The following is a 27,977-nucleotide window of genomic DNA, read 5'->3' as shown; positions in this document are numbered from 1 at the left end:
TTCTTTTCTGAAGCCAAGATGACATGGACTCGAATTGACCAAATATGGATAACTAGAGGGATGGCACCGAAGATAAAGAAAGTGGAAATCTGCCCCAAAACTTGCTCCGACCATAATGCTGTTAGGATGGAGATGAAACAAATAACAACTGGTTCTTTTAGGTGGAGGATGAATGACACCCTATTTAGAGATGAAGAAGTTTATAAAAAGGCCCAAAAAACTTTGAGAGACTATTTTGAAATAAATATGAATATTGATGTGGAAAAAAGAATAATTTGGGACGCAAGTAAGGCTGTTATGAGAGGGTTTCTGATCCAACAGAATGCAATAAAGAAGAAAAGCCAAAATGAGAAGAAAGATAAAATTTTAAAGAAAATAAAAGAAGGGGAAAAGAAATTGAGAGTAAGACCAAAGTCTCAAGAAATTCTGAGAGAAATAAAATTATATCAAACACAATATATGGAACTGATGAATCAAGAAATAGAATGGAAGATTAAACAAATGAGACAAAAGACCTTTGAATCGGCAAATAAGTGTGGGAAACTTTTGGCCTGGCAAATGAGAAAAAGACAAAAGTTAAATACCATTACAAATATAGAAGTGGAAGGGAAGAACATACATAACCCAACTGAGATCAGAAACTGTTTTCAAAAGTATTTTAAACAATTATATTCACAAGGGCCTCAGAAAGATATAGATATAGAACGTTTTTTAAAGGTAAATGGATTACAAAAGATTTCACAAGAAAGCAAATTGATGTTGAACTACAAAATATCAGAACAGGAAATAGAAGGTGCCATTCAAAGTATGCAATTGGGCAAGTCTCCTGGACCAGATGGGCTGACCTCCAGGTATTACAAGTCTTTGAAGGACTATTTAATACAACCTTTGAAGGAGGTCTGCAACGAGATTTTGGAGGGGGAAAGGGCGCCGGAGTCGTGGAAAGATGCATATATTACGCTTATACCGAAAGTAGAGACTGAAAAGACTCAATTAAAGAACTACCGTCCCATATCCTTATTAAATGTGGATTACAAAATTTTTGCTGATATTTTGGCTAGAAGATTGAAAAAAGTTTTGATGGATGAGATTCATAAAGACCAGGCGGGCTTTCTCCCGGGAAGGCATTTATCTGATAATTTGAGGAATATAATTGACATTTTGGAAAAACTAGAAGTGAATATAAACACGAAAGCAGTTTTTATATTCGTGGATGCGGAGAAAGCCTTTGACAATATTTCCTGGAGTTTTATGAAAAAGAATCTACAGGGTATGGGGGTAGGGCAAGGGTTTGAAAATGGTATAGGCGCAATTTACTCGGAACAAAAACATTTAGCCAAGCACATTTCAGGAACCTCACTGCAGCTTGCATGGGGCTCCCGCATCCAGACTTGCTCGCTCAGTTAAAGCTAACTTGCGTGCTATTTCTTCTGATATTTTCAATTCACTTAGAAGAAAAACAGGAAGAGTGTGATGAAAAGGGAGGCAGTGCATTCAACCCAAATAGTTGTTTTGATTTTGAGAAAAAACATTTGCCACCAGCGCACTTGGAAAGGTGAGTGTACCAGGATCCTCACGGAATAAGGTTTTGAGTTCTAATTTATTTACAGTGTATACATCACAATAAAGGGAAAGGGAAAGGGAAAGGGACCCCTGACCATTAGGTCCAGTCGTGGCCAACTCTGGGGTTGTGGTGCTCATCTCGCTTTATTGGCCAAGGGAGCCGGCATACAGCTTCCAGGTCATGTGGCCAGCATGACTAAGCCGCTTCTGGCAAACCAGAGCAGCACACGGAAACGCTATTTACCTTCCCGGCGGAGTGGTACTGTAATGGTTCTAGGGGTTGCTCGTGCGTAAACCCGCGCCACACCTGGCTGGGTTGCCTGAGTGAACCTTTTCTGTCCGGACAGCCACTCACCCGTGGCTGCCTCAATCGCTGGCAGAATCCGTCAGTGGGCGTTTCTTGAACTTCTTCCAGCAAAGAAGCTCTTTGACGCCTAGTCTCCTCCTACTCTCCCTGCGTGGAAGCCTTCTGTGCAAGGAGGGTGTAGGGAGCGGAGGACCCTTACTCTCCCCGCTGGTCCCTGGCAAGGAGTCATGGGACTGCCTTGCCGATTCCCCCATCTGCCCCCCTTCTCCACTGGTGCTACACTGATTCTCTTCCCCAGAAAATGGGCTGCCTCTCCCCATCCCGGGACACTCTCTGGGACCCCTCCGGAGCCCGCTCTCTCCCTCCGTCCCTGATGGCAGTTCCCTGACAGGTACCTATTTATCAACTTGCACTTTGGCGTACTTTCGAACTGCTAGGTTGGCAGGAGCAGGGACCGGGCAATGGGAGCTCACCCAGTCGCAGGGATTCAAACCACCGACCTTCTGATCGGCAAGTCCTAGGCTCCGTGGTTTAACCCACAACGCCACCCGCGTCCCTATACATCACAATAGGGAATAGAAATAATGTAAATATGAGTAGACATGAAAAGAGCCAAGATAGCTTAAGCCCAGATAGCTTAAGTTTCAATCCTAGAATCCTAGAATCATAGAGTTGGAAGAGACCACAAGGGCCATCGAGTCCAACCCCCTGCCAAGCAGGAAACACCATCAGAGCACTCCTGACATATGGTTGTCAAGCCTCTGCTTAAAGACCTCCAAAGAAGGAGACTCCACCACACTCCTTGGCAGCAAATTCCACTGTCGAACAGCTCTTACTGTCAGGAAGTTCTTCCTAATGTTTAGGTGGAATCTTCTTTCTTGTAGTTTGGAACCATTGCTCCATGTCCGCTTCTCTGGAGCAGCAGAAAACAACCTTTCTCCCTCCTCTATGTGACATCCTTTTATATATTTGAACATGGCTATCATATCACCCCTTAACCTCCTCTTCTCCAGGCTAAACATGCCCAGCTCCCTTAGCCGTTCCTCATAAGGCATCGTTTCCAGGCCTTTGACCATTTTGGTTGCCCTCCTCTGGACACGTTCCAGTTTGTCAGTGTCCCATTGTCTTTGGGTAGGGTTGGGGAAAACTCCTGCCAGAAATCTGGGAGAGATACTGCCAATGGTAGATTGGCCAATAATAATTTTATTACAGTGGTACCTTGGGTTACATATGCTTCAGGTTACATACGCTTCAGGTTACAGACTCCACTAACCCAGAAAGAGTACCTCAGGTTAAGAACTTTGCTTCAGGATGAGAACAGAAATTGTGCAGTGACGGCGCAGTGGCAGCAGGAGGTCCCATTAGCTAAAGTGGTTAAGAACAGTTTCAGGTTAAGTACAGACCTCCGGAACGAATTAAGTATTTAACCTGAGGTACCACTGTATTTAGACCTGTTCCATCTGACTGGGTTGCCCCAGCCAGTCTTAAAATAAGGCAGACAACATTCCTGTTGGCTAGATTCATCCATTTAGCTCAGTATTGTCTACTCTGAATGGCAGCATCTCTCCACGTTCTCAACCAAAACTATCTGATCCTATTTAACTGAGATGGCATGCCAGGAATTTAGTATGCAAAGCCTGTGTTCTACCCCACAGCTATGGTTCTTTCCCTGTTTGGGAGGAGGGGTATGGTCCTTGAATTGATCTTTGTGGTATGTCTGTTCAGTGACTCCATGGAGACTTCAGAAGACGACAGCAAAGAGCAAGCTCTTGTTGCTGAGCAGGAGTCTAATGATGCAGTTTTGCACACATGTGGGGATCCCCAGAGCACTTCTGAAAACAAAATGGTAGAAACATTGACAGCTCGCATCAAGTAAGTATTCCTAAAGGTACAGTCTTGCAGCCAAATGTGATGTCCTTGTATCCTAACAAGGACCTTTTGAGGCCTAATTTCATGCTAAATATGAATCAAGAAGGCAACTGAGTGATGGGCCTATTGGACTGTGAAATACTTAATGAATATACACTACTGTGTGGAATTGACATTGAAATGGTCCTCCAGGGACCAGTTTAAGGCATAGATTATATGGTCAACAAGAATAGCTGCTTGTATGGATTCTTTAAAATATTTTTAATAACTCTGTTAAGGCTTTCAGCATTATTATTTTTTGCAGACAAGTAATTAATTCCATCAAGATCCTTACTTTTTTAAAAAAAAAATACTCAGTTGATCATAATATAGCATTCTGGCTAGATGAACACTGAACCCAGTTTTTGAAAGTGTACATTTGCACTCAAGGCCAAATTACACATTATATGAAATACTCTCAGAAATGTGGTTAGGTCCTCTTTTTTAACAAACCACAGCTATGTTGGGGGGGGGGGTAGTCAAGATCATGGAACAATTGCAGTTTAGCTCCTTTTCCGTGCATCATTTTCTATCCAAAACCCTCATTTCAGGAGCAAATGGCAGCTTTTGCTACGCTTGGTGAGAAAACAGTATGGGAGGAATGTTAAAAATTCCCCACACATTGGATTCAGCCTTTTTAACCTATGATGGAAGGATCTGTTTTGGTATGTTGCAATTGTTGTCTTTTCCAGAGAGATCCTGCTATACTTTTTACCCAAATGCAATCTTACAAGAGAACATCTTTCTTCTATGACCCCTGAAGACATTTTATCTATGTTCAAGGTGAGTGGACATTTGAATTATATAAAAATTGTGTGAATGTGCTGGAACTATTTGTATTTAGTCTAAAGAGAACAAGGACGCTTAACCACTCAGATTTCAGGTATGCGGCGCAAGTTGTTCCGAGTATGTTGTTTAGGGACTACAGTGGTGCCTCGCAAGACGAAATTAATCCGTTCCGTGAGGCTCTTCGTATAGCGGTTTTTTCGTCTTGCGAAGCAAGCCCATTGACATCTTAGCGGATTAGCGCTATTAGCAGTTTAGTGGCTTTTAGCGGATAAGCGGCTGATAAGCAGCTTAGGGCTTAGGAAAAGAGGGGGGGGGAGGAAAAAACTGCAGGAACTCGCAAGACATTTTTGTCTTGCGAAGCAAGCCCATAGGGAAATTCGTTTTGCGAAGCGCCTCCAAAACGGAAAACCCTTTCGTCTAGCGGGTTTTCCGTCTTGCGAGGCATTCGTCTTGCGGGGCACCACTGTATAATGTTGCTGTCTCATTTGTTCAGCTTCAGGACACTTGCTCCAATTTTGCATTTTCTTCAGCATTTGGAACTTCTGTTTCTTAATTCCAACTTGGAAGACAGGATATGATGTTGATAAGAAGATGAGGAAGCCAAGGAAGGAGCCAAGTGGGGGCAAGCCAACACTGTTGGGCTCCCCCACCCACCCACTTTCCATGCAGAGCATCCAGTCAATCATTTCCTGATGGGCCAGTGTGGGAAAGAGCACTGGATGTCTCAAGCTGGATGAAATTCTGCTGTGGGGCACAGGTTCCACGCTACTGCTTTGCATCTTACCGTACAAGATTTTCACCCTTCTTGCCATTTTCTAAGTCTAGGCATTTTGTTTCCTTTATGCCAATAGCTGAACAGGGATTCTGAGCGGAATAAGGCTGTGCCTGTGGACATAATTCAGGTAAAAGCTATTTAATACGACCAATTCATATTCTCTGAAATGATTTTCTATTGGATCAGTCATAGGCATGTGAGATTTATGAAGAGAAATGCAACGCATGGGAGGCTGGCATCTTCAATGAATGTCTAAAAAGAACAGTTTTTGTTGCATACAATTAACAAACAAACAAAAACCCTTGCAGTTTAATTTGTGTTAAGGGTTTTTTTCCTTCTTCACTCAAGTTCTAAATTGCCAGGATGTGATAGCTGTTGAGGGTTATGCCCTTAACAGGTGTGTTAGTTAGGCAATGTTGATATGGTATGGTCTCCTATCCTGCGGTTAATTCCAGTTTCACCACCAATTTGGATCTGGGTGGCTGAGGGGTGCACCTATCTGTCTGTTCCCTGGAATAGATGCATGGAGACGATGCAACTGAAGCTACCACTCCACAGTACAACTACCCTACTGGTAACCATCTACACAAAATGATTACCTGTGGTGTAAATAGAAAAAGGTCTCTTGCAATCCTTTTGGAATTGCCCCCTTTCCTCTTCCCACCAAGCCTATTCAGCACCATCCTCCATCTTTGGCCATGTACTTTCTTTAAAGACCATAAATAATGTACCTCTATGCTTGTATAAGAGGGACGTGGGTAGCGCTGTGGGTTAAACCACAGAGCCTAGGACTTGCCGATCAGAAGGTCGGCGGTTCGAATCCCTGCGACGGGGTGAGCTCCCATTGCTCGGTCCCAGCTCCTGCCAACCTAGTTCGAAAGCACGTCAAAGTGCAAGTAGATAAATAGGTACCACTCCTCCGGGAAGGTAAATAGCGTTTCCGTGTGCTGCTCTGGTTCGCCAGAAGCGGCTTAGTCATGCTGGCCACATGACCTGGAAGCTGTATGCCGGCTCCCTCGGCCAATAAAGCAAGATGAGTGCCGCAACCCCAGAGTCGGCCACGACTGGACCTAATGGTCAGGGTTCCCTTTACCTTTATGCTTGTATAAAGTGCCACTCAGCCACCACTAAGCAACTCCCCCTGTATTTCCATTTGCTTATAATTTCAAGAGCAGAGCTCTCATCCCGAGGGGATGGCAGAGCTATTGACAAATGAATGACTCTCTCGCTGCCCTGGGCAGCATTCTGAGACCGGGGTGGATGATACATTTACCACATGGATATATCTTGGGGCTTCTTTTTGATTAGTTGGACGAACAAATTGTATATTAGAGTGTAAGAGGGGAAATTGCTTTTAAAGTCCACACTAAAATTTCAAGGGTATCAATATTTGTTACAGTATTTTTCGCAATATGATGAACAACTTTTTGAAAAACTCCTGTCTATAAAGCAGCATGGGCTTCTAGCCAAACATGCTGCTGAAAAAAAGATTAGTCTGTGTGGGACGCAAATAAAAGCGACAGAAGAACGAATTAAGCATCTGCAGGAGAAAGTAGCACAATTACTACTGCGCACCCATCCAGTAAGTGCTGACAGTTTATTCCAGTGCTTGGTTTGATTAACTGGTTTTGCTACATCTGAGAAAATAGGATGCATTCTAATATTTCTAACATGGCCGCAATATGGACAGAGAAATGCTGTAGGTCACGTGTGGTGGTAGAAGATTTACTGTCAGAGCCACCATTTCATCCATTAAGCGATGTGTGCCAGTCACGAGATTCAACTTGAATCTATATCTGTATCTCTGAAAAGCAGCCATGCTTGGTACCTTGCCAGTTCAACACATTGTTGGGGACCAAATTAGATCCGTTAGAAAAAAAGCTCCCTTCCCCTTTCATTCACTATAACAGGGAATCTAAAAATGGCTACTCCCCCCCCCCTTCCTTCTCACAGAAGTTTGCAAGCATAGCAGACCTTCCGGAGTGGATTAATGTTGCCAGTTGGTGGACAGACCCATGTGAAAAACAAATGTGGTTTTTAATTCATCCTCTGAGCCACTGCAATTGCAGTACCCTAGGAAAACGATTCACCACAGTTAGAAGCTAGAAGCTTGTCAAGATGAAAGATATCTTCCCCCGTCCCAGCAGCACATGGCGTGGCTGGGCTGTACCACATACCTGACGCACCGCCAGGAGCACCAGTTTAGCTCCATTTGCACCTTGCTGCTGCCCCCTCTCCCTCTCCCTATCTCAGAGTGTTGCAGCAACTCAGCTGGGCAGAGGTCATGCCCCCTCCATTCTGTCCCCACCTCACCTCTTCCTACCCTCTTGAGGTGTTTCCCCAACAACTTGGTTTTATTTCGGGGGGGGGGGGCAGCTGTGAATTTTTTGGACAGGTGATTCCAGTAGGCAATTTCGTAGCTCGGGGAGTCCATGATCCAACTTGAGATGACTTGTTAACTGAGCAGTCCAACGCAGAAATCCCACTTATCCCTGTTAATCGGGATACACATAGAATTCACATCCCCAGAATCCATAGCTTTGGCCTTTGACAGTTGAGGGAGGGAGGGAGGGAGGGAGGGAGAGACCAACCCTGTTATTGTGGTTATAATTTGTTTTAAACAGTTTCCAATTTTGTATTTTAAATTGTTCTCACCAGTGGTTTTTCTAGCAAAAGTGGTGCTGGAACTCACCATGAACGCCTCCCTTGTCCTCTTATAATGGAAAGGGTTCCCACCTGAGAGGTGCCAGAACTGAATTCAGTTGTGTTCCAGCTGAATAAAAGCCCTGGTTGTCACCCACCTGGGGACCTTATGGCGAAGGGCGAGTTATAAAAATCAAATTAACACTAATAATACTCCATAATTTTCTTCCAATCCTCCTCTAATCATTAGTGTTAGAAATTCTCTTTAATACTAACTACTTAACTGATTTCACCCTTTGTCCATTTGTCATGTTTATAATAATTTTATCTTCATGAGAAGATAATCTTGTTGGAAATGAGATTATGTGGTTATAATTACAGAAATTTTATAAAGCTGTGATGCTGAGACCCAAACCGCAAGTTACACTAAAACACGAGTTCATGGGGGCACGTGAAATGGTCATTGACTGTAGCCCAACAGCCCTGCCAGGGAAGAAACAAAGATTACTTATCACTGAGGGATGGCCCTTTCCCCAACTACCATTTACTGCCTCCAAATCATCCCCCCCCAGTAGCTTATCTCCCATGCACCTTCTAATTTGTCTTTTCCATTACTTACAGTTGCCTGTGTTGTGTAGTTTGGGCCTAAGGAGCTGACTGACTGCTTATTCTGGTTGCTTTCCGTGGAGCCCATTAATGTTATAATAATGTCTCACTTTGCTGCATTCTGTTTCAGCATCTTCAAATAGATAACCAGGAAGACCTTGACAGCATCCTAGAAAAGGCTCTGAAGGAAGACAGACGTGAGAGCATTGGTCCCTGTGAACAGTTAACACCACAAAATTAAGCTGAACTTTCTTTGTTCCATGAAGAAATTGGGAAGGGTCTTAGCACTTGATAATGTATGGTCAAAAATATAAATAGATAGCAAACAAGCCATGCAGGACACAGTCTTCCTTGAAACCTTAAATATTATAGCAGAGCTTGTAGAGGAAATGATATGGATGGTGTCATCCTAAGTATGTTTTGTTCTTTGCCTACCATATTTTGGTGGTGTTGTATCCAGCCCTACTTGCACTGCTGCTGTGTAGTTTCTCTTCATTTCAGTGGAACACTCCAAACACAAATCTGTGGACACAGTTCAGCCAAATGGGTCCTGGTGAATATTATGTAGTGGGGTGGGGGGGACACCCTGAAACATTTGTTGTTGCTTTAAAAGTGATTTCTGTTTGTTTGGAAATAATAACCTCACTAAACGTAATACGTTAACTTCTATCAATGTAAATAGTGGGCATTTTTTGGGTTTGTTCCCCACCCCCACAACAGGGATTAAAGCTTTTCATTTCAACGTATTCATGATACAAATCACCTTGCATAATAAAGGAAGATAATTTGCAGTTTGCTCAACTTGCCAAGTGTTACAGATTGAAGTTAACTGATGTGTATTTATACAACTTGAAACATTTAATCCATGGGGATTAGTTTGAGTGCTTTCCTCCTGCAATAACAGATGCAGATCTGGATGTTAACCTAATATATATTTTTTATTGCAAGCAAAATGATTCTTAGGATGAGGTCCTTTTGGATGCTGCCCCCCGATTCACTATGCTCTTATGCCAAGCATTGAAGTTATGTACCATAATTTTGAAGTTGCAGGGTAGGTGTGCATGAATCAGTACAGATGCACCAAGAACAGGAGTTGCAGCAAGTGCTTCCCTGCCATGCTGGGCACATTCTGATGCATTCAGAATGCTAATGACGAACATACTGGTGCTTTCTTAGATGCACTATGCCTCTGAATGCCAGTGGCTGGGAATCACAAACAGGAAGAGGGCTGAAGTGCTGAGCTTCTGTATTTTGGCATCCCAGAGGCACCTGGTTGTGCCTGCCTCAATTATCTTAGAGAATGAGAAACGTTGTTTCAAGTTTTGTATTTTATCACTTTTTAATCTCTCCATTATTTAAGTATGTTGATCTGGCCTTTTCTGCCAAAGGCACTTTAGGACAGTTGACAGTGGACCATTTATGATTTAATGCCTGCCCCCACCCTACCAGTCATATAAACAGCAGAACAGTCCAGTAGCAAAATAGCAAAAAGAAAAACCTGATACAGCAGTTGGAGAGCAATGCCGTTCACACCCAGAGAACTCCAAACAGCTGCTGAAACAACACCACCTTTGCTTGGCATTGGAAAACCAACATAAAGTAAGGCGGGGGAGGAAGAGAGAGAGAGAGAGAGAGAGAGAGAGGGAGGGGTGGGGGAATAAACTTATTCTAAGAGGAATTCTGAACCCATAGTGCCACTGTTGAAAATGTGTGGGTCATCTCCCACCTTCAAATATTGAGGACACCTGAAGCCACTGGGATCTTAGAGGCAGGGAACTTTCCTGTGTTGTTGTTGTTGTTGTTGTTTGGTCGTTTAGTCGTGTCCGACTCTTCGTGACCCCATGGACCAGAGCACCCCAGGCACTCCTGTCTTCCTCCCGCAGTTTAGTCAAACTCATGCAGGAGGCTTTTATATATGCATCTTTAGTGGGGAAGTATGACTTTTAAAGTACATTATGTACTTAACTTCACAGTAATGTGATGACAAGGAGAATGTAACCCGGGGTAAACTCTTGATCTTTTGATGCACTCTTGTTATGCTGCTTTGCCTTGTCCTCATGATAACAATCTAAACCAGAGGTGGGGAAACCTTGGCCCTCCAGATGTTGCTGAGACATCTCCCATCAGCTTGACCATGCTGGCTGTAGCTGATGGGAGTTGTCCAATAACATCTGGACAGGCTAAATGTTCCCCACTCGTGATTTAAACGGTAAAGTCAAAACACATAAGGAGCAACTTTCAGATGAGTAGCCTAGTTAAAGGTGCCATATACTGTCACGGACTCGATTCCATTTGTTCATGAAATCTTATGCCATTATAAGTAGGTTAGTCTTTTAAGAGGCTGCAAAACAGTTGTTGTTTTTACACATCAGAGAGGAGGGGAAAAGAAAATACAATAAAGGGAATAAAGTCTGAACTGGGGAAAGCCAGAATAAATAGCTGTCCATTGGCATAATAGCATGTCCTACATGGAAGTTTGATACTGCCCTTGTCACTGAAGAAGCAAGTCAGTGTTAGCAAGGTGCTACCCTGCCAAGTTCATGCAATTAAACAAGGTCTCATAGTTGTTTTAAGAAAGGGCTCCTCCCGATAACCTGTTGATTCAACATTCATCCTGATTTGCTTGTACAAACATTACAGCATGGTTGGATTATGTCCAGTCTTTGTTGAGCATTTGTTCCGATTTGTTCACCAGGCAGTGATGTGACCATGAGCATTCATTCTTTTTTTCATCCCATATGCATAGGGTATTTACAGCTCTTCCCGTTAATCATTTGTTCATCGCACGCTTTTCAATGCATTTCCCAGTTACCTTCCAAACATGCAAAAAATTCCTGGGAAGTGGGACAACACAGCTCTTTAACCCACTTCAAATGCACAAACTTAGCACTCTAGTCTGCATTTGAATCACTCCTGCAAATTAATGCCAGTCTGGAGGTATCCAAAAGAGGTCAGTTTAGTTAATTTTGTACATTTATATACTGCCCTTCAGCCAAATAGTTCACAGAGTTTGGTTGGTTGGTTTCCAACAAGATAATATAATAACAATGAAAGCGGTGTAATTAAACATAAAAAGTAATAAGGCTTACAATTATTATTATTTTTAAAAAGACCACGGTAAAATTCAGAACGTTAAAGATTAGGAGAACAGAAAAGTAATTGTGCCACCAAAGCGATAGCAAAGTCCTAGAAGAGACCCTCTAAGGCAGCGATTCTCAACCTGTGAGTTCCCAGGTGTTGTTGGACTACAACTCCCATCATCTCTGAGCTCTGGCTTTGCTAGCTAGGGATGATGGGAGTTGTAGTTCAATAAAATCTGGGGACCCACAGGTTGAGAAAGCCTGCTGTAAGGTAAGAATACCCTACTAAGAAAACTTTCCCCCCAATTGATACTTATATAAAAGCCTGGTAGAAACAGAGCTTTGGAAGGTGCATCAAAGGTCCTACTCCTATCAATGCAGGATATTTAAAACACAACAACTCAGCAACATCTATACACACACTGAAGACAGCTGGGATCATTGTACGATGCACTGTACAAATAAATACACAGAGATATCGTACTGCTTTATTCTGGTTGAGGAGATACTGCCACCCACTGAGAAAACCTTTCTGTATTTAAACTGGGTACTGAAGGTAATCTGTCTAGGAAGTTATATATACATAGCCTATTTCTGCAGTAAGCTGTAAAGAGGTTTACGGTAGCTCGTTCCTTATATGACATGTTGGTGTTTGAATGGTAGCTATAAGCAAAGCAATTGCTACTGGGCAGTGAAATCACTTGGATGAAAATATACTAAAAAAATCAAACGAGGATACTTGGAATGTTGGACATTATGGGTGCCAATGGGTCTGCGGATGACATCGATGCTCTGGAAATTCACCACTGGTACACAAAGTTTATGAGGGAATGCCCCTCTGGACAGCTCTGTCTACATGAATTTAAATCAGTGTTGGGTCTACAAGGACTCACTCCAGAAGCCAATAAGTATGTTGAGCAAGTCTTTCATACTTTTGATATGAATAAGGTAAGGTATAATTATCTTCTACAATTGCATTGTTCTCACTGCTGGTACTTTGGCTATAAAAACCACCTTTAAACAACTTTGAATACGCTTCGAAATGTATCTCGGCATCATACCGTTTCATTGAATGCAATGCTTAGAAATGAAAGAAATGCCAATTTATAGCCCATGTTCTTTTGAAAATCCAGCTTCTTACTTGACAATTGCATTTCTGTGGCTCCCTGGGGAATATGCTAGACATCAAGTCCTTTCTAATCAAATCATTTAAACTCTGTTCAGTCATTCCTAGGAAACATTCCCATGTGATAGAGAATGGATGTGGCTTGTCGTGGAATATAAAAGTGGTGTTGGGTTTTTCTTCTGGAATTTTGCACCATGGTGTTGAATGACACATTTATTAGATAGCAAACAAAAATCAGTTGTTATTAGTGACTCTAGTGCACTTAGAATACACAGTAGTTTTCCAATTTTGTCTTAGTTTTTCAGCCAACGGTTCTATTGTTCTATTTTAAAGGCGATAAATTGAGGCAAAAGGGTATGGATTTGCCTTGACGATACCCAATTAATTGTTGGCCTAATGTGGATTTGAACCCAAAGCTATCTAGCCTGTATTTGAAAGTCAGTGTGGTGGATGGAGTCCACCCCACACTCATGCACATTCCCACACGCAAGGACACACACAGGCACAACCCACCTCCTCAGCTGATCCATGCTCATTGTCCCCTCTCCACTTGTTGAATGAACTGCAAGGAGCAACTGCATATCCTTCAAAGGACTTATTATTTTTGCGTCCATCACTAAAATTGGGAGAGGCTTGGGAAGCTACAAAAACATAGGTGTGTGGTTGGGTTTATACATGACTCAGGCCCTTGAACAGCGTTAGCTACCCCTATTCTTTGGGAACACCACAGTTCTAATTTGATGACATGTATAACAGTGTTCCTAGGACTCTTAAGTTGGTCGGTACTTGAACATAAAAAAACCATTGCAAAATGACGAGTCACAGTAGTGGTAAGGAGGCACTAACAGCTGTCACGTCACCTGAGCTTTCTTAGATGCACTTTGGGTGGAAGAAAGTGGTGCACAGTTGAGGAAGTGATAAGAGAAACACAAGGACGCAATAGTACAAATCGTGTTCTCTAGTATTATTTTCAGCTCAAAGAATAGTTATAGGGATGGTGCCCATCTCTAGCAAGCAGCTAGACCTAGCAGACCTAAAAACCTAGATCCGTGTTTACAGGTTTTTCTCTGGTCAAAGACTGTAGTATATGAAAAATAAAAAGGAATGGTGTTGACACCTGGCAGCCTTGAGCAGGTGCGGGGCCTACTGCTTTTACATGCCCTGGGCTCCTAAAAAAATAATATGACTTGGCATTATGAGCATCGTCCAGTGGCTGCATCTAGCCACACTTTTAACCTCCAATAATGCCCATGCCCTGAGGCATTGTGGGAAACTCAAAAGCTGACTCAATCCAGCCACCTGGTGCTGTTTGGTGTTCTGCTACCACAGACAGGTCAATCTGCCAAGCCTTCTGATGAAGGGCAGAGGTCCACCAGAGGGAAGTTTTCCCCAACCAGGGAAAGTTTCCATATGGAAGCTCAATAGTCTCTTTTAAGACATGGAGGGAAAGGCTATCAGTGGCTACTAACAAGGATGACTATAGTCTACCCTCCACCATAGGAGGCAGTATGCTGAAGGAGAGGAGAGTTGTTGAGCTTAGATCCTACTGGTGGGTGTCCCATAGACATCTGGTTGGCCACTGTGAGAAAGAGGATGCTTGATTAGATAGGGCCCTGGCCTGATCCAATCGCCTCTTACATTCTCGTGAATTTCAGAGCACTTTTGTTCTTTAGGCAAAGAGACACCCCAGTGCTCCCTTCAAGAATCCAATGAATCTGACATACCAGGGATTGAATTTGGAAGCTTCTGCTTGGAAACGGAGCTGTGGCCTATTCAAAATTGTATAATTGAACAGGAGTAAAACCAAATTTCTTACATCTCAGAAGAGAATGCAGCTGTCATTCCCTCATCGGGGAATGCAACTAGCCCCAAAACTGCTTGCCTTCTGGTCTCATCTGTTGACCTCCAAAGGGCAACTGCTGCAACAATTAGATAGTAGGAAAATGGAGAGAAGGTGCTCTCCCTTCCCTCTGATAGACTGGTGTGATTATCAAGGGACAGGGTGAAGCTGTTCCTGTTGCTCAGGAGAACTCTTTCTACACCTCTTAAGTTCCAGTTACAGATAGGTAGCCGTGTTGGTCTGCCATAGTCAAAACAAAACAAATTCCTTCCAGTAGCACCTTAAAGACCAACTAAGTCAGTTCTTTGGTATCTGAAGAAGTGTGCATGCACACGAAAGCTCATACCAAGAACTGACTTAGTTGGTCTTTAAGGTGCTACTGGAAGGAATTTGTTTTGTTTACACCTCTTAAGATGAAGCAAATCTTTTCTGCTGAAGAGTAAAGGGACATTTATTAGCACCCAAGGCTCTGTATTACAGTATTAGTAATATTAGGCAGCCATCAAGACCCCAGCAGGATCTGCTACTAATGTCTTTTCTGGGGATGGAGGGAGGCATTGCTCCAATTGGCACCAAATAGCTAGGTCCGGAGCCCACCATTTTAATATCCCACAATGCTCCTGAGCTAGTATCATGCCAGGGCTTTGTGGGGAATTCTAATGGCAAGTTTCCCGATTCAGCTGCCTGGAGTATTGCTCTTGTATGCCACTACCTGTGCTCTCCACCAGAAAGGGAACACTGGCAAAGGGCTGGAGAGAGCCTGGCGATATATGGGGAGGTTCACAAAAGGGCACTTGGACAATGCCCCCCCCCCCAAGCATGGAGTCAGCTCTTCTTAATAGAAGGGAAGCACAAGCCAGGATTTTTGAAGATGGGCTTTCCATCTCTGCTGAAAGAGGCCACACCTTAGAGAACTGCCTGGCCCAATACGCACTCCAAATTGCTTTTGGAAACATGGGCCTATTTTGAACGTAGTTTGCAGTGTTGAATAAAGGGAATGTTCCAAAGAGAATAAAAAGCTCGCTAAACTTGTGCAAGCCCATAAGCACCCTCATGCTGCATTCTTATGTATATTCTTAAGTAAGTCCCACTGTATTCAATGGAAGTTAAAGGTAAAGGTACCTCTGACCATTAGGTTCAGTCGTGGACCACTCTGGGGTTGCAGCGCTCATCTCGCTCTATAGGCCAAGGGAGCCAGCGTTTGTCCGCAGATAGCTTCCGGGTCATGTGGCCAGCATGACTAAGCGGCTTCTGGAGAACCAGAGCAGTGCACAGAAACACTGTTTACCTTCCTGCCGGAGCGGTACCTATTTATCTACTTGCACTTTATGTGCTTTCGAACTGCTAGGCTGGCAGGAGCAGGGACCAAGCAACGGGAGCTCACCCTGTCGCGGGGATTCGAACCGGCGAATCTTCTGATCGGCAAGCCCTAGGCTCTGTGGTTTAGACCACAGCGCCACCCACGTCCCTCAATGGAAGTTACTTTAGGGTAAAATAGTGTGTGTTTGAATTATGACCACAGGAAAAGGACAGAGAAGAAATGTGATGCAGGATTTCCCCCCTCAACATTGATGGACCATCCCAAAATGTACAGCACTGCACCATCAACAGTGGCAGCCGTTTCAGCATAAATGAAGTATGCAGCTACTTCAGCATAATCTAGATTCTAAGGTTGCTGAATCATGAGGCTCATACAGCATCACCATTCATAACACTGATGGCACATCAAACACACATCCATCCCCATACATAAAACATATATTTGCTGGTACAGTGGCTCATAGATCAGGTAACTTGGGGGGAATACAGATACTATCTCATGAACCAAGAATATGTCTGCATGAGAGCAATTAATTTTATTGTGAAAACCGTGAGCAGCCACCCCCATCCCCCATGCTTAGAGATATTTTGTGGTGCAGTGGCTCATAGATCAGGAAATCTGATGGCAAAATAATTATTAGCTCAATAACTGATAAGTGTAACTTCTGCACAAGGCCGATGAATTTTGTTGTGAAAACTGTGATCCGGATGTAATCAAATTAATCAGATAAAATTAATGCCATAAAGCTTAAAGATTGGGAGCCCTGCTGCGTCTTTCTTATTACCTCTTTGACAAATTAATGAATCCTCTTCCAAGAAGTTATATGCTTAATATCTTTTAAGGAATAGGAAACTACCTAAATAAAGGGAACTGAATAAGAGCCATGTTTGAACTGAGGTGGAAGTGGCACAATAAACTACCCTCTTAGTAGCAAAGAAACCATCCACAATGCAAGTTAAGGAAATAAAGGGCAGAATTCAGTACAAGGTATTCACTTTTAAGATCCAACACAATGCTGTAGAGCGGAGCATGAGAGGCAGGGGGCACCAAATTTTAGCATCACACAGGACACCGCTGAAATTTGAGAGCGCAAAGTCTACCACTGTGATTGGCCACTCTGGAAACAGGGTGCTAGATTAGATAGTTGGCGAAGTCCACTGAGACTCTTCCTCAGTTCTTTTGACACATGTTTGTAGGGATGTGCTGGTAGAGTTTGGTCCTTTGTGTAACACAGAACTCATCCCAGCATTTCTAAAATCTTGATGGGCTCCCACATTCTCCTAGTGCCCAGATTGTCCCAAGCACTGAATCACACCAAATTGAAATCCAGCCCCTGGCCAGGGGAACAATGCCAGCTGGGTTACAGGCTGTCAGCTACTCACCTGGCCAAAAGCAAGGTCCCAGGACTGCCCTTCTCGGGGCAGAATGTATATTGGTGGAATCAGCACATGGGATATAAACTTAGGCATATTTAAGGAGAAGAAGGGATACTGTTAACACACGAGCTACAGTTATTGGGAGGCAAAGAGCACTGCTGGTTGCTAGCACATTTTACAGTAGGTGTTAGAAACTGAGATATGAAAGGTAGGAGCTAAATGACACCTTAAACCTAGGTTATGGGCGCCGCAATGGTGCGTCTATGTGCGCTTTATTATAAGAAGAATACAAAGCTGAAAATGAACTGCAGCTAAAATCTTATGTCCATTTTTCACATGGTCTAGTCCTCATCTGAAGACTGCAAAAAACGAAGCCATACTTCCCCTGCCCACCCTCCTAATATTCTTATGAAGGTCTCTTCTCTAGTCTTCAGAGAATGGCTGGAAGTGGGGAGGCAGGAAAAAAATCATTTTCTTCCAGCAGTGGCAGTTTTAATCTGAAATCTTTGGCTCAGTACTGCAACCTGAGCTCAGAAACAGCTCGCATTAATAAAATTCCCTGTTGCAAAACGCACCTAGAACAATGGGAATTTTTGAAAGCTGTTTACAGTGGGCACTTTCAGACCATCACTGGGGCAACCAGTATTTTGTTCCCTGCCCATGCAAAACATTTCATAGGACATCGAATGGCAGATGGAATATCAGTTTCCTTTGAGCCTGAATGATGCCCCACTTTGACAATTGTTGTTGTTGTTTAGTCGTTTAGTCGTGTCCGACTCTTGGTGACCCCATGGACCAGAGCACACCAGGCACTCCTGTATTCCACTGCCTCCCGCAGTTTGGTCAAACTCATGCTGGTAGCTTCGAGAACACCGTCCAACCATCTCGTCCTCTGTCGTCCCCTTCTCCTTGTGCCCTCCATCTTTCCCAGCATCAGGATCTTTTTTCCAGGGAGTCTTCTCTTCTCATGAGGTGGCCAAAGTACTGGAGCCTCAGCTTCACGATCTGTCCTTCCAGTGAGCACTCAGGGCTGATTTCCCTCAGAATGGATAGGTTTGATCTTCTTGCAGTCCATGGGACTCTCAAGAGTCTCCTCCAGCACCATAATTCAAAAGCATCAATTTTTTGGCGATCAGTCTTCTTTATGGTCCTCACAGAAGACTACTGCTATTTTTGTAACTCGATGGGAGTGCACTTATCAATGAAATCCACCCATATTAAAATGGATTGCTGTACGTAATCCCACTTGGCTTCTATTTTTACCCAGCCTACATCTATAATGATGTGTAAGAGGTTTACAATAGCTATAGGGTTTGTAGTTTCTTTGTGTATCCCAGTTGGATGAGAGCCATTGATAGTGAGGGTAGATTCCTGTGTAGAAGCAGACTTGAGCAAAGAGAAGGACAAGCATCTTACAACAAGATGGGTGGCAATGAATCAATTGAGGAGATTGTTGCTATGGAAAACCATCATTGGTATGCAAAATTCATGAAAGAATGCCCGTCTGGACAACTCAGCATGTATGAATGCAAGAGGCTCCTTGGTCTTGATAACCCAACTGATCAGGCAAATACCTATGTTGAGACAGTGTTTAATATATTTGATTCAAATAAGGTAAGAATTATTTCTAGAGTACATTGTTTGGATTATGTTGTGCATCACTTATTATTCAATTATTTTAAATTCTGAATAGCTCACATTGTATTCTTGACTCATATTCAGATTTACCTTTTCTTTTAGCAATAGCGGCATCTACATGAAATAACCGTAGGCAGTAAAGAATCTGTGCCAGTTTAAAACTTTCTAAACGTGATGACAGTAAACAAATTATTCTGCAGTATTTCCCCTGATATTTTGGGGTTTATGACTCATACCATGCATTGAAATTTTATATTGATAGCCATAGAACGATATTTTCCAGCAACCATGCTGAAGAAAAAGCAAATTCTAAATTGAAGGTAATTTAATAAAAATCTTACCAGCGTTTCTTAAAATTGTAATTTTAATTGTGTCTTCTCATTTTATACATATACGTAAGAATATAAAAACAGCCCAGCTGGATCAGACCAAAGGCCCATCTCATCCAGCACACTGTTCTTAAAGTGGGAAGCCAGATACCTATCAGAAGCTCCCAAACAGGATAGGAGTCATTCAAGATTCCCAGTGACTATGGTGATAGAGCATAGATATTGTGGCTTGTAACCACTGATAACTCTTATCGTCCAAATCCTTTGTAAAGCCATCACTACACCTTGTAACGTGTTCCATAGTTTAACTAAGTGCTGTGTAGCTATAGACTAATCTGTCCATTTTGGATTCTAATTTTCCCCCCAATCAAGTCCAGTCTTCCACATCTTTTTGTGATTTTTAAAAAAATGGAAAAAAGGCTTCATGAAAATTCATCAGCGTTGTGTGAATTTCTCCTAATATAATGCATTTCATATGTTATTTTTTTAAGACTATTTTTAAGAATATCTGGGTTTTAGGCACACTTTGCCTAGTAAATGCATATTTGTTTACATGGTTTGGAGAAATGTACTGCACAATTTGGAGAAGTGCAAATTTTGAAGGACAATTACATTTCAGTTCATCTATGGTTTCAGGAAGCATAAATGAAGTAAATTGTTGTTAAATGTGAACTGAATCACATCTTCTCCACCACAATCTCCAGTGCTGTGGGAGTGCTTCCTTGAGTCTGTCCCAAGTATTTTGTACTCATATTCACTGAATGATTGCAGGCTCTAATATTATGAGAGAGGAAGAAAAACCATCTCTGTTTACCTTCTTCACTCCAGGCATAATTTTATGTTCCTCTATTATAGAATAGGAAACTGCCCTATACAAAATCAGACTCTAGGGGTCTGTCCTAGCCCTACCTAGAGATAGCAGGATCTGGGCTTGGGACTTCAGCATGCTAAGGCAAACATTCCCCAGACATTTTCCTTATACCCTCTTTCTAAACTAAAAGAAGAGCACCCAATATTGTAACCCTTCCTTATAGGGTAGTTGCTCCACATTTACTTCCACATTTCTTTATATACGAGCTCAGTTTCTTTCCTAAAAACAAAACTGCTGACAAAACTTAAAGCAGCACTGTCTTCTAGAAACAGACACATAGAAATTGTAGGAACTGGAATCAAACAAAACTTTTTAGAGTAGCCATGCCTATTTCAGTGAGGTATAAGATAGCAAACTGCAGTACTTGATCTTTGGAGATTCAGGGCCGTGGACTGTGAGCTATGCAAAAGAAAAAAGTTCCTGTGGGCTGTTTCCACAATTCCTATTCAATTTATGGAGTTTTATAGCATCCAGCAATTTGCAATCTGTTGCCTGTTTTTTTCGTTTAGAAAATAATCGGAATGTATGCTGGGACTGACCTTTGCAGATTATATAATGCAAAAGGGCAAGCTTTAAAAGGCAACATAATGACTTCATATGAAGCTTTAGTACTAGTAATCCATTCATTAAATGTCAAAACAACATAACATGTGACTTCCGTGATTGGATGGCCTGACTTTTAAAAAAGATCTTCCCAGGGGGCAGACACTGGGAAAAGGTGTTTAACCTTCCCTGCCATTTTACTAATATGCACCCCCCACACAGAAAGAGCTGATCCTTGTCCTATCATGGGGAGAAATAGTCATGATAAATAATTTTTGTGTGTGTTGCTATTGTACTGAGGAACTAACAGCAAGTTTGGAGGAGGAGATTTAGATCAACTACAGATTTGGCCTCCCTGTTCTAAATAATGAATCTACACTCAAGGTAGCTTACCTTTGGCATGGAAATTCTAATGAAAAACTCTTCTTAAAACGAGCTTTGTCAATATGCTTTTCACAAACTCTTGCTTCTGACCTTCTCCAGTCCTTGCACATAAATGACTGTACAATGTCACAAGGGTAAGGATAGTGTCATCCTTTGCTTCAATCTTCAGTCCCCACCCCCCATAAAAGGACAGGACTCTTAGTTTCCTTTAGTTGGCTGTTCAACCAAAGATGGACAAACTACCCCCAGAAGAAGCACAGAGCAATGCCTCTGTGAAGGGCAAAATACGGTATGCAAATTTAAATAAATATCTACCATTATCTCTAACCTAAGGAGAAACATATAAAGCACCACTGGTGAACTGTCATGCATAGACATCTCTCTCATGTTAGTAACATTGTATTGTTAATAACAACAACCTTCTCTTCACCAGAAAGGTTCCAGGGCAGGTTTCATATAGAGAAGGGCATTTCCTCAGCATAGGGCAAAAGTTGTGCAAGGAGGGTGCCAGATGCAGCTCTGTGGAGAGGGAATTCCTCAGCTCAGGGGCTGCCACAGAGAATTCCCTCTTGCAAGTCACTCCTTTCAAAACCCAAGGGTGGACGAACTACCAAGAAGGCTCCCTCTGCTGATTTTTACATGAAGGAAACTCAGGCTTGTTGCTCTCCCGCTGGAAGAAACTTGGAAGCGCCCAACACCATTTTCAAGTAACTACAGTTTATTGTTTTGTTTGAATAGGGGCACACTGTAGTTAGTTTAGCTAAGGTTTTGTACAAACAGGTAAAGGTAAAGGGACTCCTGACCATCAGGTCCAGTCGTGACCGACTCTGGGGTTGCGGCGCTCATCTCGCTTTATTGGCCAAGGGAGCCGGCATACAGCTTCCAGGTCATGTGGCCAGCATGACTAAACCACTTCTGGCAAACCAGAGCAGCGCACGGAAACACTGTTTATCTTCCCGCCAGAGCGGTACCTATTTATCTACTTGAACTTTGATGCGCTTTCGAACTGCTAGGTGGGCAGGAGCTGGGACTGAACTACGGGAGATCACCCCGTTGTGGGGATTCGAACCGCCGACCTTCTGATTAGCAAGTCCTAGGCTCTGTGGTTTAACCCACAGCACCACCCGCAAACAAGCCAACGTCAAACCATGGTTTCTGACGCTGGCTTTTTCAAATAAGCCATCGTTAAAATTAACCTCAGTTTCCAGTTTGGATTAAACTGTCTATGGATAGTTAAGAAGTAAAACTAATGTTTTCAACTTTATCCACATGGCTACTCCAGAGTGGTGGCAGGAGAGTCCCACCCAACATGTTTTGACTCCAAATGAGATTTTTCATGTGAAGTATTTAAGAAGAAGGCATGCACTTCTACAAGTATATTCTGAATTTAGGCATAATATGAACGGGGAGAGGGTTAGCTTGGTTGTGTTGCCCTAGAGAAGCTTGTGTAGTTCCAGCTTTTTTCAGTGCTAGGCATAACATTTTTCATTCGCCCAGAACACCTAGTGATGTTTTGTTAGATTCTATCATGTTTGTGCCTTCCTGTTTCCTGCTGATTTAACATTTTAATATGGAGCTTTGTTAATGTGTTTTTACTGTATTTTATTCTTCTATTAACATAAACTACCCTAAGAGAATTTGACAGAAATGCCAGCATGAGATTTTACAGGCACCTTCCTACATATGTAAAAATGTAAAAGCTGTCATTGAGCAGTCTCCATTGGAGGATTTGTAGTGCCACATCACAATCCTGGATTTGAATAAAGTTAGGATAGGGAAAGAGAGTGTAACAGAAGGCAGGTTTGGAAGGTTTTAAAATAAGAGTTTTAAACAACAGCAAAACTTTGAATAAAGCAGGGATGGATGGACACAGGGAAGCTGTGAAGATATGGCAGGCTTCGGTAAGGTTGGGTAAAGTGTAAAGGACTGGAATTGGCAACTGAGGTGGCCAACATTATTTTTGCAAATATAACACACAGGAAAGAAACATAATCAGCTGACATTCACACACAAAATTATTCCATCAATCTTGACTTCCACACATAAACTTATATCCAAACTAGATTGATGACCATAAGCTACGTGTTCAAATTGTTTGTTCTTCCATGCTTGAATTATAAATCTCTTTGCAACCATAAGACAGACACTTTTGTTGTCCATCTGCTAGTCTCCACACCACAAGAATATAATTTGAGAGTGCATGAACATCCTCAAAGCATTGTTTTTTCGAAGTCAATCAGAACAATAATTTCTGACCAGAAAAAGAATAGCACAGGACATGCCCAAATCATCTGCTTCAAAGAGGCATTATCAGAATTATATTGTCAGCTTCTCTCTGAACTAATGAATTTCTTGTTAAAAACACATTGTAGAGTCCAGTATACCCAGAACATCCATTTTTGTTAAGCTGGTCTCCATTTTAAATCTAAAAAATATTAAATATAGCCGCTAAAGCAACTTTCCATTGATTAGGCTGTATAGAACCCTCTAACTCCTTATTCCATTCATCTCTAAGATCCTGAACATCCAATTTAGAACATTCCAATAAACATTTATAAACAACTGTTGTGGGTTTAGCTTTCTGCAAATATCCAATTATTTCCTCCAGCAATATATGAGATGCTGAGGCAACTCAAAGCTGATGATCCATAAATGGGCACTAATAGGTGCTGCAGTTGAAGATAATACCATTCAGCCCAAGCAGGTAAGTGGTACCTAAACAGCAGCATTGAAAAGAACTAAAATTATCCATCCCATCCAAACAACTGATCAGAGGTACAAGGAGTTAATTTGGCATGAAAATATTGGTCAAAATACAACTGATGAGACATTATATGCCATGCCTCCCTAGCCACTGAAACTACAGGTGGAAAAGAAGAAGAGTTTGGATTTGATATCCCGCCTTTCACTCCCTTTAAGGAGTCTCAAAGCGGCTAACATTCTCCTTTCCCTTCCTCCCCCACAACAAACACTCTGTGAGATAAGTGAGGCTGAGACACTTCAGAGAAGTGTGACTAGCCCAAGGTCACCCAGCAGCTGCATGTGGAGGAGCGGGGAAGCAAACCCGGTTCACCAGATTACGAGTGCACCGCTCTTAACCACTACACCACGCTTGTCCTTTTCTTTTTATTTCTGTAGACCCTAACAACATCCATCCATAAAAACGTTCCAAATGCATCCTTACCAAGTTTATACACATGAGGGTATTTGCAGAAAAATGAGGCTCACCAATCATTTGTACAAGGTAAAAAGTATGCTTTAAGATATAAACGAAGACCTTAAAAATCAAATCCTTCTTCCAATATTGACAACTAAAGCTTTTTTAAAGAAAGAAAGAGGTCTCCCAAGCAAACCTCTGAAATGCCCCATGAAATTTGAGGAAAAACACTTGGGGAATTCATAAAGAAATATCATGACGCACATATGATCCATGGCCAAATATTCATCTTATTCGGCCTCACCCTAATATGAAGTCCAAGAAACACCCATGTTTCCAAACAGCTTTCTCTGTCAAACTATTGAAAATCAATCTAATCATGGAGAAATGCTTCTTGGAAACAAAATATAAAACTTCAGTTCCTGAACAGCTCCATTTTGGAACTTTTTGGCTCTTGAACTCTGAAAACCTGGAAGTAAATGTTCCAGTTTTCGAACGTTTTTCAGAAGCCGAACATGCAGTGCAGGAAGCTCCTGCAACCAATTGGAAGCTGAGCCTCAGTTGTCGAACATTTTGGAAACCAAACGGGCTTCCAGAATGGATTACATTCGACAACCGAGGTTTGACTGTAACTTAATCTGTTATAACCTCTAAGTACCAAATAAATTGCCAATTAGCATATAAACTAGATATATTAATTGTGCCCCCTGACATTAATTCAAATTTTAAGCAGTTAATTGTATAGCCAGAAATCACACAAAAATTATGGATGATTTGGGCCTACTGATAAATTACAACAATGAATCTGGATATCCACAGTGTTAAATTCCACTTGTCTGTGTACGAAGCTATGAATCTCTGTTCTTCCGAAGGCTCCAAACACAAATCAAAGATCAACGGAGAGGGAAGCCCTGCCTCCTACCTTTCTCTAAACCAGCCATGCTGAAGGGAATCCCATTTACCCTCACCTGTGATTGGGAAGACAGGTACAATATTATAGTCCAATTAATAAATTCCTGAGGAAACTCAAATTTTAAAAAACAGAACGAAAAAGCCAATATATTTTATAAAATGCTGTTTCAGCATCGAGGGGGGTTGGGAATCCAAGCAGCATCATTTCTTTCACTCTTTAAAGCCACCGGATTTGCTACTAGTCTTAAATTATGTGCACCCTGCCTTTGGCAAACAAAGTCCACCTGATATATCACAACCTGCAAGGTGCAAGCAAGGATTGCTGGTAATATCTTGGCATCTACATTAATTAAGGAGATTGACCTGTATTTTACATTATTACCAGATTTCGGAATAGCAATATAAACATCATACAGTGAAGATGGCGGGGTACCCATTATGTTAAAGGGTGGGGCAAAAAAGAGACAAAGAATTCTGTCCTGGAGGAGGGCATAGCTAGCAGTCCACACCAAAACAATTAGCTAGGGGTCACTCCACCACTGCTACATACTAAAGGTTAATCCTGCATAAATGTAACACTCTCTGAGCTGAAAGTCCTTCCCTTTAGCTCAAGTGTGTAGAATCTCATTATCCTTCTGTGTTTTTCTATACAGTATAAGCAGCTTTGGGACCCACCTAGTGAAAAGCAGGGTGTTACTGTTTGAAGTATATTAATAGCTGAATATAGTTAGTTAGTTACTTAGCAATGGAGACAACGCACCTGTATATATTCACTCTTATCTTTATTTATTGAATTGGCATATTGCAGGACCAAGCATTTGGGGGTCAGGGGGAGTTCTAGGGCTAAGCCCTGGTGAGCCTTGCTCAGTGAACCTTTGCTTTAATAGCATGAGCGACATAAGTGAGAAAAAATCCAGATTCCAGATTGAAATAATAGAAAGTAAAACAAAATTATTATCAAAAATGTACAACCAGTTGCTTGAGTGGGACACCAAGGACGAGGAAGTAAAGGAGGTGATGGTGAAGTGGGCGGTAGATCTAGGGTATAACATAGAATTTGATAAATGGGAAGCTTTATGGCGCAAAGATATGAACTATTCAGCATGCACGACACTCAAAGAAAACATGTACAAGATGATGTACAGATGGTACATAACGCCGATAAAATTGCATAAAATTTATAGAACAGGTGATAAATTGTGTTGGAAATGCAAGAACAAGGAGGGCGAATTCTTCCATATGTGGTGGACGTGCGAGATTCTCAAGAAATTTTGGGAATCTATTTATAATGAATTAAAAAAAATTCTCAAATATACGTTTGTCAAAAAACCTGAAGCTTTCCTGCTGGGGATAATTGGCAAGGATATCAAAGAAGAAGATAGGACCTTTTTCCAATACGCAACAGCTGCCGCTAGAACCCTCATAGCACAGTGCTGGAAAACACCAAAAATCCCAACATTAAAGGAGTGGCAATTTAAATTATTGGATTATTTAGAATTGGCAAAATTGACACAAAAAATAAGAAATCAAAAACGTACAAAATTTAGTAATGAATGGGATAAATTTAAAACATATATGGAAATAGAGACAAGGGGTACATCAAAATGTTAATCAGAAATATATATGTATCAAAAAAAAAAAAAAAAAAAATCACAGTAGGCATGAGATAACGCTTACTACGTTACAAATGTCATTTTGGAATAGATACAGCAGATAGACAACCAAGATAACATTATCCGAAATCGAGATAAAGGGAAGTCGATCAATGTTGTTGTAAAATTAATGTTAAGTTGTGTTGTTTAGGTAGTATGCATTGTATGTCTTTTTTCTTTTTTATGTTTGTTTTATTTACTTTTGTCTTTTGTCTTTTGTATGTTTGTGAAATATACTTATGCAAAACTTAATAAAAAATTAAAAAAAAAAAAAAAAAAAATAGCATGAGCGACCATGGGAATAGTGCATGGGAATAATTCCGGTTTTTCCTTTCTGGATAAGCCCTCATCTTTTGTGGCAATTTGTTTGGGGAACCAAATCAAGACATGATTTTATGGATCACCAGAGTATATGGGACCAATCAAGCTAGGTTCATTCAGAGTTCCTTGAAAGATCTGTATGTATCCTATTTCTGATCTCAATGGCAGAGATCCCTTTCCTTGCCCCCCAAAACAGGGATCAAATCAGCATCTCACTTTTCCTCACTTTTCAGCATCTCACTTTTCCTGAGCTTCTTCCAGATTGGAAAAGGCTCCATCAATATTTGATAAAGGGTATTATCAACATTTGCTGAGCACCAGTCTACACAGAGTTTGAATTCATAAGCTCAAGCCAGCCCATGACATTTTGCTGCCTGAGGCAAAGGAAAAGATCTCAGTGGATGTAGGAAATACATCCAATGGAAGCCCAAAGAAACTTAGAGACCATGTGTGGGGAACTTTTTTCAGCCTGTGGGCCACATTTCCTTCTTTACAACCTCTGAAGGGCCACATGACAGTGATGGGCGTGTCCAGAAGCAGAAGTGGGTGGTGCAACAAATACAAATTCTGCTTTAGGCTCCGTTCTACATAGGCTCCTCTTTATCCTCCAGCCAGATAAACAAGAGACATTAGCAGAGTTCAACAATACTTTTCAGCCAGGCACAAACACACAGCTGTTATGCTCTAGTGAGTGCCCTCAGGCGGTGGGGTTCCAATTGGCATAAGCCTCTTACCAAAATACTCACCAACGAGGACAGGGTTACAGATGCAATGCAGTTCAGACGAACTAAGGTCAAGCACAGTGTATCGGTCTTGATCCAAAATCCAATCCAGAC

The 27,977-nt window shown here is 41.8% G+C and overlaps 2 protein-coding genes and 1 long non-coding RNA gene across 8 annotated transcripts in view; 2 read left to right on the top strand and 1 right to left on the bottom strand.

Annotated features, from left to right (window-relative positions):
- Positions 1-3,194, bottom strand: part of LOC309340810 — a 54,009-nt gene extending 50,815 nt beyond the window's left edge. The window contains exon 1 of the long non-coding RNA XR_014156113.1: positions 3,099-3,194. This is a non-coding gene — a long non-coding RNA (uncharacterized lncRNA). The remainder of the gene's footprint in view (positions 1-3,098) is intronic.
- MORC1 (MORC family CW-type zinc finger 1) overlaps positions 1-9,387 on the top strand; it is a 50,050-nt gene extending 40,663 nt beyond the window's left edge. For 4 of the 5 annotated variants that reach the window (XM_081859653.1, XM_081859652.1, XM_081859654.1 and 1 more), the window contains 6 exons: positions 1,453-1,555; positions 3,596-3,742; positions 4,471-4,561; positions 5,419-5,469; positions 6,742-6,924; positions 8,722-9,387. In XM_081859653.1, the coding sequence (XP_081715779.1) occupies positions 1,453-1,555; positions 3,596-3,742; positions 4,471-4,561; positions 5,419-5,469; positions 6,742-6,924; positions 8,722-8,832 (686 nt within the window). In that variant the 3' untranslated portion in view covers positions 8,833-9,387. The remainder of the gene's footprint in view (positions 1-1,452; positions 1,556-3,595; positions 3,743-4,470; positions 4,562-5,418; positions 5,470-6,741; positions 6,925-8,721) is intronic. The other variant, XM_081859655.1, reaches the window with a different exon arrangement.
- Positions 9,388-12,357: 2,970 nt separating this feature from the next.
- The window catches only part of GUCA1C (guanylate cyclase activator 1C), a gene marked incomplete at its 5' end in the record, with an annotated part of 49,213 nt that continues 33,593 nt past the window's right edge, over positions 12,358-27,977 (top strand). Inside the window, one exon of one of the 2 annotated variants that reach the window (XM_081859833.1) lies at positions 12,358-12,619. In XM_081859833.1, the coding sequence (XP_081715959.1) occupies positions 12,416-12,619 (204 nt within the window). Of the gene's footprint in view, positions 12,620-18,756; positions 18,949-27,977 lie in introns of those variants that run through there. The other variant, XM_081859834.1, reaches the window with a different exon arrangement.

The sequence above is a fragment of the Podarcis erhardii genome, assembly GCF_964252035.2.
Source record: "Podarcis erhardii genome assembly, chromosome: 4".
In the NCBI taxonomy this organism is placed as follows: domain Eukaryota; kingdom Metazoa; phylum Chordata; class Lepidosauria; order Squamata; family Lacertidae; genus Podarcis; species Podarcis erhardii.
Note: the sequence above shows the minus strand (reverse complement) of the source record. Positions and strands in the feature narration are given on the sequence as shown.